General features: G+C 43.1%; 1 protein-coding gene across 1 annotated transcript in view; it reads right to left on the bottom strand.

The window, feature by feature from the left end:
* The window catches only part of LOC311108329 (alpha-(1,6)-fucosyltransferase), a gene marked incomplete at its 3' end in the record, with an annotated part of 32811 nt that extends 19578 nt beyond the window's left edge, over positions 1-13233 (bottom strand). Inside the window, exons 1-2 of the mRNA XM_084150957.1 lie at positions 13073-13233; positions 1821-1935 (exon numbers count right to left, since the gene is read on the bottom strand). Coding sequence (XP_084007083.1) covers positions 1821-1928 — 108 coding nt within the window. The 5' untranslated portion in view covers positions 1929-1935; positions 13073-13233. The remainder of the gene's footprint in view (positions 1-1820; positions 1936-13072) is intronic.
* Between the last annotated feature and the right edge of the window lie 100 nt (positions 13234-13333).

Here is a 13333-nt window from a genome sequence, read left to right on the forward strand (position 1 = left end):
GATCTTAGGCTTGTGTGCGGCTGCTCGGCCATGGAAACCCATTTCATGAAGCTCCCGACAACCAGTTCTTGTGCTGACGTTGCTTCTAGAGGCAGTTTGGAACTCGGTAGTGAGTGTTGCAACCGAGAACAGAATATTTGTACATGCTACGCGCTTCAGCACTCGTGGTCCCGTTCTGTGAGTTAGTCCCATACCACTTCGCGGCTGAGCCGTTGTTGCTCCTATACGTTTCCACTTCACAATAACAGCACTAATTTGAAGGGGTGTCCACATACTTTTGTACATTTGTATTCATTCCCACTATGCCAGTAGAATTGGAAACAAAGTGAATTATGTTAGGCTTACTGGATGAAGTTAAACAAGCATTCAGACCAGTCTTCCTGATTGAACTTTTGTAAACTACATTTGATTTAAATACTAATAATCTGGTGTGTTGTCGCGAGTCTCGACAACAAAGACTTGAAAGGCAGTTTTACACCAGCGAGCCCCAGAGTATCTCTTTTGGAGCATGGCGTTAAATCAGAACGACAAACAACCATGAGCGCACAAGCTCTGAACTACTTTGGTTGTTTAAAAATGACAGATTCATGCAATTCAAATGTGCTAGGAGACACAGTTCAATGGTAATTATGGGGCGAGTGAAATACCAAGGCTGACATTTACTACTATAGGTTAAGTAGCCCTTAAAAAACTGCTTTTTCTAGTTAAAATACAGTAGACTGAAAATGTGTTTGTTTGTGTGTGTGTGTGTGTGTGTGTGTGTGTGTGTGTGTGTGTGAGTGTGAAAGAGAGAGATAGAGAGCGAGAGAGGGTGACTCATATTATATATGACCTACAATCAGCTGGTTCAGAACTGATGATGTGCTATAGAAGCAGAAGTTAAAGTGGAAGGCTGACAATGGAGGAGGTACTGTGTGTGTTTGTGTTTGTGTCTGTGACAATGAAGGTGGTACTGTGTGACACTGAACAAAGGCCATGTAAAGGCCACTGTATTCTCATTGAAGAGGGCGCAGGGGGACAGACAGACAGACAGACAGACACATTGATGGAGTCAGCCGGGCCAGGGACCGAAGGGCGCTGGGGCTGAGGTTGGTGGGGTGGGGTGAGGGAAGGGTGTATGTGTGCTCATGCACGTCCGTGTGTGTGTGTGTGTGTAGACCTGGGATTGATGCTACTGACAGAAGTGTAAGAGGTAGAAGGGGGAGGGGGGTCCCTGGCTCCCTAAGTGTGTGTGTGTGTGCACCTGCCTGTGAGGACTGTGTGTGGGTGATGAATTAGTGATGGGGGCCAGTGGAGCTGTGTGATCCCTCAGCGGTGGTGACAGCAGCTGTTAGCCATGGCGTCTCCGCCCAGTAACACTCACTCTGGCTCTCTTCATCAAACACCAAGGCTCATTAATGCTGCAGGGCCCAGCGCCGCACAGCCCCACCCCAGGCCTGCTGCACCCACACTGGGGAAGGGAGGAGGGCTGAGGGGAGACTTCTGGGTCACTGGGGGTGGAGGGTATATGAGGGGATGACAGAAAGTGGGTATGGTCGGAGGGTAGTGTGTGTGTGTGTCTGTGTGTGTGTGTGTTTGACAGGATATATGAAATACAGGCATCAGACAGCAGTCAGACCTTTAAACACGATGTGTTTCATCTATGGTGATTCTGACAGGTTTGGCTTGTGTTAGGTAGAGAAGAGCAGGTGTGAGAAAGAGTGTGTGTGTGTGTTGTGTTCGTTTCTGTGTCTGTGTGTGCATGTTGTGTTCGTGTCTATGTCTGTGTGTTCCTACATGTGTTTGTGTGTACGTTATTACATACATGTGTGTGTGTGTACCTGTAGGTAGGTGATCCTGCTCTGCACCAGGTTAGACAGGTCCCTGGCTTCCTTAACTCTCCAGTCTCCCACTCCGTCAGCCTGGCTGAGGTAGTACAGGTCTGTCATGATAGACCTGCACACACACACACACACGCACGCACACATACACACGCACACAGACACACAGATGCACAAAAAGAGACAGACAAAGAAAGCCATAAGTCCAGTGTGCTACATAGCACAGACACACAGATATAGCAGTTTCCCATCTCTGAAAACCAGCATGGCTCAATTAATTTCAGTGACCCAAATCAGTCACATCCTCAGGGTGGGAAACCTCCTGAGCACAAGCACAAGCACACACACACACTTACACACACATACATGTGTACACACACACACACACACACACACACACGTTCTCTGGCAAGACATAATCATTGCTCATGCATCCATTTTTAATCCTAAACCACAACATGTGTGTTTTATATGAAGCCATGTCAAACTCCTTTACAGTCTCCCTGTGAGAGACCTACAATTCTCCGGTAGTCACTGAGTTAACATCCACTGTAAATAAAAAATAAAAAATACAAATCTAGTTGTTTCAACAAATTATTATCAAGTAACTGGTTCCAATTATTACCGAAACAAAACAAAAAATGTTGGCCCAAATTTAGCTCCAATTTGAGAAAACTGTAAAGTCAATTACAAATGATGAGTTTGCTCAACTTGTCTCATATGGTCACTCAACTAGACATTATTACTTGGACATCTTAACTAATTTAACTGATTTACTTATTTAAGTATTTTAGGTTTTTCTGTATAGTTGTCTAATGTTGGTGGGGCATATTACTCTGTTTTAATGTTACTCCTTAATCACTATGATAAATAAAATAGTTTTTCCTGAATGTACTTTTAACAGAGCTGAGATTTACTTTCAAGTGCAAAGTGTAGCAATACAGGTGAACTCAGTTCTTTAAACACACAGGGTGGCGTAGCAGGAAGATTGGAATGCTGTGAACCAATCTGTTCAAATCCCAGGTAAGGACATGTTGAGTATGAATTACTGTATAAATAAACATGCACTATGTAATCATCCCAGCAAACCAAAAGTGAAGAATCCCAGAACATTCCTTAGGTTGCGGCAAATGTTCTCATAACACAAAAACTGTCCAGTCGTAATGATGATTATAGAATGTTTGTATAAAACATTTACCTGATGTTACAAGTAAGTTCCTAGAACACGTTTAATCTGTTCTTAAAAGGTTCACAGAATGTTTCATTAGGTTGTGGGAAAAGTCTGCTGAAAACATTGTGGGGATATCACAAAAGACATGTTCCCAAAACACAAAAACTGTCCAGTTGTGCGGATGATTCTACAATGTTTTTTTTAGGTTGCAAAAAACATTCACCTGATATCACAAGACCATTCCCAGAACACATTTAATCAGTTCTTTAATGGTTCCCAGAATGTTTCTTTAGGTTGTGGGAACATTGTGGGGACATGAAAAGAGATAGTTTCCCAAAACACTAAACCTGTCCAGTTGTGCTAACATTTATATAATGTTTCTATCAGGGTGCACAAAACATTCGTTTGATGTTGCAAGAATGTTGACAGATCAGCCTTTCTGAATTCTTTAAAGGTTCCCCAGAACATTTAATTAGGTTGTGGGAACAGTGTTGGAACAGCTATCCAATGGTGGCGCAGAATAATAATGGAGATTGCAGATTCAATCCCGTGTATTCTTTAATCATGTTTCTTTTGAGAAAAGAAAAAGAGTGAAATTGAGGCTCAGGTATAATCTACTATACTGAACAAAAATATAAATGCAACATGCAACAATTTCAAAGATTTTAATGAGTTACAGTTCATATAAGAAAATCAGTCAATTGAAATAAAATCATTAGGCTCTAATCTATGGATTTCACATGATTGGGATATACAGATATGCATCTTTTGTTCACAGATACCTTAACAACAAGCGAGGGGCGTGGATCAGAAAACCAGTCAGTATCTGGTGTGACCACCATTTGCCTCATGCAGTGCTACACAGCTCCTTCACGTAGAGTTGATCAGGCTGTTCTTCAGCTTCCAGGAATTGTGTACAGATCTTTGCGACATGGGGCCGTGCATTATCATGCTGAAAAACATAAGGTGATGGCGGCAGATGAATGGCACGACAATGGGCCTCCAGGATCTCGTCACAGTATCTCTGTCCATTCAAATTGCCATTGATAAAATGTTCATTGTCCATACCTTATGCACATACTATAACCCCACCGCCACCATGGGGCACTCTGTTCACAACATTGACATCAGCAAACTGTTCGCCCAGTTGGCCTCACAAATTCTCTAAAACAACGTGCCAAATTCTCTAAAACAACGTTGGAGGCAGCTTATGTTAGAGAAATTAATATTCAATTCTTTGGCAACAGCTCTTGAGACATCTGTGGCATTGTGTGACAAAACTGCATATTTTACAGTGGCCTTTTATTGTGCACAGCACAAGGTGCACCTGTGTAATGATCATGCTGTTTAATCAGCTTCTTGATATGCCTGTCAGGTGGATGGATTATCTTGGCAAAGGAGAAATGCTCACTAACAGGGATGTAAACAAATATCTTAATCTTTTTTTTTTTACATAAATAAGCTTTTTGTGCATTTGGAACATTTCTGGGATCATTTATTTCAGCTCATTAAACATGGGACCAACACTTTACATGTTGCATTTAGGTTTTTGTTCAGTATAAAAGAGGGTATGTCTTTATTTCATCCAGATTTATAAATCCAGTCAGAAATGTAGAATTTAGACTAACTGTAAAAAATTTAACATTGTGTAAAAATGGACTGTTTAACTTTAGAAAACCACCCAATAAAATTCCTACTTTGAGACGCTTGATATGGTCCCCCCTGTCTTATTTTTCATGATCTGAAAAGCAAAAGTGATCCTAGATCAGCACTCATAGTCTTGGATACCTTGTAAATATGGGCCCAGAAGTACGAAGCATATAAAGAGAATGGTGATGGTGAATAACCTACTTACCAGTATTTCTCTGGGTTAGTTATGTCTAAGAAGGCTAAAAAGGAAACATGGAATTCCTGATTGACAATAGTGCCATACTGAAAAAGCAAGACTGGTAAGAGAGCTTTCCTGGTGGCGAACAGGATGAAAGACCTGCCTTGGGAACCAAACATTGCAGGTTCAAACCCCACATGTACAGATTGTCCACATATGAAGTGTAAAAATATGGTTTGGTTTGTATGATTAAATGCTGTTCTAATAATTAGGTGTTTGTATTCCATTCTGGTTTCTTATTCTTTAAAATTCTTAAGAGTCTAAGCCGTTGGGGGGGTTCTAAGCTGACATATGGACTTGTTTTAAGATAGTCATACCGTGGATCATTTAGCTATTTAATTTTAAATTTTAGGACCCCTTTAGGTATAAAGAATATATATATATATATAAAATATTTGATAAAATATTGAATTTGGCCTTTACTACTATAGCCCATAGAAACGCATTGAATAACACATTCATAAATGGCAAAAAAGCCAGTCAAAAAAATAAATCGTAAGGAATAAGATTTTGACATGTCTGTCCTATATCTAGGAGATAAACTCAGCAAATAAAGAAACGTCCTCTCACTGTCTACTGCGTTTATTTTCAGCAAACTTAACATGTGTAAATATTTGTATGAACATAACAAGATTCAACAACTGAGACATAAACTGAACAAGTTCCACAAAAGTAACAGTCAGTATCTGGTGTGGCCACCAGCTGCATTAAGTACTGCAGTGCATCTCCTCCTCATGGACTGCACCAGATTTGCCAGTTCTTGCTGTGAGATGTTACCCCACTCTTCCACCAAGGCACCTGCAAGTTTCCGGACATTTCTGGGGGGAATGGCCCTAGCCCTCACCCTCCGATCCAACAGGTCCCAGACGTGCTCAATGCGATTGAGATCCGGGCTCTTCGCTGGCCATGGCAGAACACTGACATTCCTGTCTTGCAGGAAATCACGCACAGAACGAGCAGTATGGCTGGTGGCATTGTCATGCTGGAGGGTCATGTCAGGATGAGCCTGCAAGAAGAAAACCACATGACGGAGGAGGATGTCTTCCCTGTAACGCACAGCGTTGAGATTGCCTGCAATGACAACAAGCTCAGTCCGATGATGCTGTGACACACCGCCACCTCCAAATTGATCCCGCTCCAGAGTACAGGCCTCGGTGTAACGCTCATTCCTTTGACGACAAATGCGAATCCGACCATCACCACCGGTGAGACAAAACCACGACTCGTCAGTGAAGAGCACTTTTTGCCAGTCCTGTGTGGTCCAGCGACTGTGGGTTTGTGCCCATCGGTGACGTTGTTGCTGGTGATGTCGGGTGAGGACCTGCCTTGCAACAGGCCTACAAGCCCTCAGTCCAGCCTCTCTCAGCCTATAGTGGACAGTCTGAGCACTGATGGAGGGATTGTGCGTTCCTGGTGTAACTCGGGCAGTTGTTGTTGCCATCCTGTACCTGTCCCGCAGGTGTGATGTTCGGATGTACCGATCCTGTGCAGGTGTTGTTACACGTGGTCTGCCACTGCCAGGACAATCAACTGTCCGTCCTTTCTCCCTGTAGTGCTGTATTAGGCATCTCACAGTACGGACATTGCAATTCATTGCCCTGGCCACATCTGCAGTCCTCATGCCTCCTTGCACCATGCCTAAGGCACGTTCACACAGATGAGCAGGGACCCTGGGCATCTTTCTTTTGGTGTTTTTCAGAGTCAGTAGAAAGGCCTCTTTAGTGTCCTAAGTTTTCATAACTGTGACCTTAATTGCCTACCGTCTGTAAGCTGTTAGTGTCTTAACGACCGTTCCACAGGTGCATGTTCATTAATTGTTTGTGGTTCATTGAACAAGCATGGGAAACAGTGTTTAAACCCTTTACAATGAAGATCTGTGAAGTTATTTGGATTTTTACGAATTATCTTTGAAAGACAGGGTCCTGAAAAAGGGACGTTTCTTTTTTTGCTGAGTTTATATACGTGTTTGTTTTGGGCTTCGTCCCCGTGGTTTTTCATGACGTACCTTGTGTTGGGTGGAGTAAATAAAACCCCTAATACGTTTTCCAGCTCCTGTCTTCTAATCATTATACAACGTGACAACCACATGCTTAGACTAGCTGCAGTGAGCAGCAGTAGAAACCATCCATTTACAAAAACACAGCATTAGTAGAACAGTATATAATTGTTAACTATTAATATTAAACAAAGCAGGTAAACATGTTACATGTTAATTCTTCTCTCACAACTCCCATCCACTCCTTCTCCATGATCCCCTTCTCTGTCTCAGAGGTGCGTAGAGCTGTGAAAGCAATTGATGTAAAAATAATCCCCTGGCCCTGATGACCTAGACCCCTGCCTATTACAATTATCTGCAGACAAATGTAATCATTGCTCCTCCTTTAACATGCATTTTTAACCTCACCCTAAAATGTAATGAAATCCCCAAGTTGTGGAAATCAGCATTTGTCCTACTTCTTTTGAAAGGAGGTGACCCCACTTTACTGAATAACTATCAGCCCATATCAAAATGGTCTGTTTTGGCAAAAGTATTGGAGTTCCTAGTCAATAAGCAGCTTAAGGCCAACTTCCAGGAAAACAATATTTTGAGTGTTATGCAATCAGGTTTCAGGACAAGCCACAGCACTGTTACAGCAACATTGAAGGTTTTGGATGATATTCACTGTGCTCTGGATAATAACAGTGTACATGTATTAGATATGTTCATAGATTTGTCAACGGCATTTGACACTGTGGACCATACTGTATTGGTGCAGAAACGGAAGTGTATTGGGATTACTGGTCATGCTGTAGAGTGGTTTGTGAACTACCTGTCAAATAGAACCCAGTGTGTTAAGGCAGATGGTTGTAAGTCTGACATCATAGAGCTGCACTCAGGTGTGCCTCAATGATCCATTTTAGGTCCCCTGTAGTTTATTATCTAGATCAACAACATTGGGAGACATATTGAGACAGCTGATGTAAATGTTTAATGCGAATGACACTGTTCTCTATTCAAGTGGCAGGAGTTTGACTTTGGCTTTTGAAAAAGCTCAAACTGCTTTTAACATCATTCAACAGAATCTGTACAATTTGAAGCTTGTTCTGAATTCCTCTAAAACAAAATACATGGTATTTTCCAATACTAAACACTCTGAAAACCATGTCATTACTACTTTGGAAAGGAATTCCATAGAGCAAGTCAAGACGTACACATATCTGTGAGTTTGGGTGGATGAGAAGCTGATCTTCACTAATCATGTTGAGAACCTGGTAAAGAAAATCAGGTTGAGAAGAGGTTTTATTACTGGCATAAGGCTCATTTTTCTCTGGAGGCCAGAAAAGAGCTGATTGTCTGGTCTTCGTTGACTCTACAGTACATAGGCTTCAACATTGGTATACTATGATCTAAGGCCATTTTGGGAAAACTGCTACTTTATCTCTGTTCTTATTTGATAAGGTCATAAAATAAATACCAGTTACGGTCTCACTCCTACTTACTTTTACGGTTCCTATAATCAGAACGGATCATGGCAAAAAGCGTTTTAGCTCCTCAGCTCTGTGGTCTTGGAATTCTCTCCAGACCAGCTTGAAACTCCAGGATCTTGTTTCCTTGGAGGAGTTTAAAAGTTTGGTTGACTCACATGTTATTGAGGAATGTGATTGTAATTAGGATTTGATGCAGTGGTACATATGATAGATTGTTTATCTATGACGCTTGTTTGTTTCTGTAGTTGAAATGTACATGCTATAGCATGCTAAATGTGTCTGATCAGATATTAGCAAACTAATAGATGAGCTGCATTCGTCAGGGCATGGACTCTACAAGGTGTCGAAAGCGTTCCACAGGGATGCTGGCTCATCTTGACTCCAATGCTTCCCATAGTTGAGTGGCGCAGTGGTCTAAGGCACTGCATCGCAGTGCTAGCTGTGCCACTAGAGATCCTGGTTCGAATCCAGGCTCTGTCGTGGCCGGCTGCGACCGGGAGACCCATGGGGCACAATTGGCCCAGCGTCATCCAGGGTAGGGGAGGGAATGGCCGGCAGGGATGTAGCTCAGCTGGTAGAGCATGGCGTTTGCAACGCCAGGGTTGTGGGTTTGATTCCCACAGGTGGCCAGTATGAAAAATTTAAATTAAATAATGTATGCACTCACTAACTGTAAGTCGCTCTGGATAAGAGCGTCTGCTAAATGACTAAAATGTAAAACTGTTGTGTAAGTTGGCTGGATGTCCTTTGGGTGGTGGGTCATTCTTGATACACACGGGAAACTGTTGAGCGTAAAATACCTAGCAGCGTTGCAGTTGTTGACACAAACCGGTGCTTCTGGCACCTACTACTATACCCCCTTCAAACCCAGCTAGCACTGTGGATCTGGGCCGATTCCGGCTGAGATTTGGGGCACTCGGCTGAGAGTCAGACTCGGCCGACGTCATCTGGGCCGCCTTCGGCAGTATTACTTATGGCTAGGGTGCAGGGATTGAGCTCGGGCCGATTCCGGTGTGAGTTATCTGGTCCAAATGTATTACTTGGAGCTCGGGCCGATTCCGGTGTGAGTTATCTGGCCCAAATGTTTTACTTGGGTCTCGGGCTGATAGTGGCTACTCTCTGACAGATGATTACACAGGCTGCTTTATATAATTAACATTTCATTATTTATTTATTTTTCCCTATTTTCTCATTGTTTCTGTGATCAAAAAATAAAATGTACATTTAAGATAAATTCTTTAAGAGTCTTTAAGTAGTATTTTTGTATTTTGATACTTTGTGCAAGGCAATTGATCAGCATTAAAAACTTTGTGGATGGGGCCTCTCGAGTGGCGCAGCGGTCTAAGACACTGCATTGCAGTGCAAGCTGCGTTGCTACAGATGCTGGTTTGATACCCGTCTGTGTTGCAACCAGCCTTCGCCTCTCCCGAGGCCGTACAGGAGTTGCAGCGATAGAACAAGACTGTAACTACCAATTGGATATTGGTATAAAATTAAAACTTTGTGTACGGGTATATTTTTATGTATAATAGTAATATAAAAAATTACTAATTTGGGTAATCTTGTATACATTCATTTAAATTTGCATCGGCCTGCTTCTGGGTTGATTCTGGTAAGATGCCGGCAAAGTCAGCTGAATTCCGGTAGACGGAAATGGCCCGATGTTCCGGGCCGAGTCCGACACCCGATTCCGGGCCGATTCAATCAGTTTCGGCCCCGAGTCCACCTGTGTGCAATCTAAGTGTCACATGATCTGTCACATGATCTCAGTATATATACACCTGTTCTGAAAGGCCCCAGAGTCTGCAACACCACTAAGCAAGGGGCACCACCAAGCAAGCGGCACCATGAAGACCAAGGAGCTCTCCAAACAGGTCAGGGACAAAGTTGTGGAGATCAGGGTTGGGTTATAAAAAAATATCAGAAACTTGAACATCCCATGGAGCACCATTAAATCCATTATTTAAAAAATTGAAAGAATATGGCACCACAACAAACCTGCCAAGAGAGTGCCGCCCACCAAAACTCACGGACCAGGCAAGGAGGGCATTAATCAGAGAGGCAACAAAGAGACCAACGATAACCCTGAAGGAGCTGCAAAGCTCCACAGCGGAGATTGGAGTATCTGTCCATAGGACCACTTTAAGCCGTACACTCCACAGAGCTGGGCTTTACGGAATAGTGGCCAGAAAAAAGCCATTGCTTAAAGAAAAAAATAAGCAAACACGTTTGGTGTTCACCAATAGGCATGTGGGAGACTCCCCAAACATATGGAAGAAGGTACTCTGGTCAGATGAGACTATTCTGGCGCAAACCCAACACCTCTCATTACCCCAAGAACACCATGTTTTTTATCGGCTAAATATAGGGAAATTCTTGAGGGAAACCTGTTTCTGTCTTCCAGAGATTTGAGACTGGGACGGAGGTTCACCTTCCAGCAGGACAATGACCCTAAGCATACTGCTAAAGCAACACTCGAGTGGTTTAAGGGGAAACATTTAAATGTCTTGGAATGGCCTAGTCAAAGCCCAGACCTCAATCCAATTAAGAATCTGTGGTATGACTAAAAGATTGCTGTACACCAGCGGAACCCATCCAACTTGAAGAGCTGGAGCAGTTTTGCCTTGAAGAATGGGCAAACATCCCAGTGGCTAGATGTGCCAAGCTTATAGAGACATACCCCAAGATACTTGCAGCTGTAATTGCTGCAAAAGGTGGCTCTACAAAGTTTTTACTTTGGGGGGGGGGTGAACAGTTATGCAAGCTCAAGTTTTCTGTTTTTTTGTCATATTTCTTGTTTGTTTCACAACAATTTTTATTTTGCATCTTCAAAGTGGTAGGCATGTTGTGTAAATCAAATGATACAAACCCCCAAAAAATCAATTTCAATTCCAGGTTATAAGGCAACAAAATAGGAAAAATGCCAAGGGGGGTGAATACTTTCACAATCCACTGTACAGTAGAAGAGATCTACCGCTTCTTAGACATGCTTTCATTGAGAATGACAGATCTATTACTCACGTACTGTCACGCCCTGATCTGTTTCACCTGTCTTGTGCTTGTCTCCACCCCCCACCAGGTGTCCCCATTATCCCCTGTGTATTTATACCAGTGATTTCTGTTTGTCTGTTGCCAGTTCGTCTTGTCCTGTCAAGTCCTACCAGCGTGTTCCCATATTTCCTGTGAGCTAGTTTTTGCTTTTCCTAGTCTTCCCAGTTCTGACCTTTCTGCCTGTCCTGATCCTGCCTGACTCCGATTTGGATTACGACTCTTTGCTTGCCTTACCTTTTGCCTGCCCCTTGAACTATAGTAAACTCTGAAACTAGTACTATCTGCTTCCTGCGTCTGCATCTGGGTCTTAGCCTGAGCCGTGATACATACAGTATTGCAGCTTTAAATGTGTTCTAGGAACGTTCTTGCAACATCAGGCAAACATTCTATAATCTTCAGCACGACTGGACAGTTTTTGTGTTATGTTCTGGGAACTTTCACAGAACCAATTTTGTTTTGATGAGAAAACATTACTGGTTCATTGTGTTATTACATTACCTGGAAATCTAATGTGAACTTTTGAGGAATGTTCTGTGATGGTTGTTACAGATGTTGTGCATAATATTTTAGTGAATATTAGGAGAAAATTCCAAGCATATATTTTAATTAAAACATTTAAAAAAATATGTTATCAAAACATTCTTTGAATGTTTTTGGGATGTTATCATCCTAATGTCAGATAAAACCCTAACTAGAACTTAATGGGAATCTTGGGTAATGTTCTGGGATTGTTCCCGATTTGCTGGGATGTATGTCAACGTGTGTCAAATATGTAAGTTGAAAACATTGTATGTTAAAAGCACTGTGTGTGTGTGTGTAACTAGTTCCTAACCTTTTTTTAGGTAAGATGCCCAAATAATACTTTCTAGTTGAATGAACATATGAGACAATTTGAGAAAACACATAATTTTAAGTGTTCTCATGTTGGAGCTAAGTCTGGGCCAACTAAACATTTTAAATTCAGGTAACACTTTGACCAAAGAGTTGAGTAAACAAAAAAAAAGGCTGTGGAACCAGTTACTGAATAATATTTAGTTGAAAGAATAGACAGACTGACCCTGTGGGCTTTCGGAGACGAGAGGGGGGCTTCTTTGGTTGGTTGTATATGTGTGTGTGTGTGTGGATTTCTGTGTGCATGCTCCATCTCCTTCTCTGTGTGGCGTGTTCTGTGTGGCTTGTGGGGGCTTCCTCGGCCCGGCGCTTGCCGCGGATGCAGACTTTCGAAGCTGCAGGCTGGAGACAGGGGTTGACGGGCGGCTGAGCTGAGCGTCCCTGAATACTGATTACCCGCTCCAATTGGTGGGCAATTATTGCCCCATTTACAAGTATGCAATAAATCAACAAGGAGGCAGAGAGAAGGAGGGAGGGAGGAGGGGAGAGAGGGCTGGGGTGCACTGCAGTCTTACAGGGCCCATCAACTACGTAAACGTGTGTCTCATGTCTCAACCGCTCCCTGCTCTCTGTGAGCTCTACGCCAACACAAAGGAAGAAAGAGTGGAGGGGAGAGAGGAGTGGAAAGGAAATGTGTGTGTGCGTTTCTGTATGTGTGGGGGGAGGGGGGGGCCAGCCTGTGGAAGGCTTTTAAGATGTGTGAGTGCATGCGTGCATGTTTGTGTTTATGTACTGTATGTGTGTATGTGCATCTGTCTCTGTGTGTGTGTGTGTTTCTCTGACCTCTGCTGGTGTCCCAGGTCTTGTAGCAGGGTGTCAGCCTGTCTGGGCCTCTCCCCGGACTCCACGTGACCCAGGTTCTTCACCTCGCTGCGGACAAAGTACCAGAGCTCCCTCACACCGTTCTCTACCCTCCGCCTCAGCTCCTCCTGGGTGGGGCCTGGACCTGAGGGGTGGTGGGGATGGTGGAGGGAGGAGGGGGGAGGAGGGAGGGCGGATAGAACAACAATTATGAGCAAAAAGCACAGGTACAACTGTCATTGA

This window comes from Coregonus lavaretus (assembly GCF_964263955.1).
Source record: "Coregonus lavaretus genome assembly, chromosome: 33".
Taxonomy (NCBI): Eukaryota; Metazoa; Chordata; class Actinopteri; order Salmoniformes; family Salmonidae; genus Coregonus; species Coregonus lavaretus.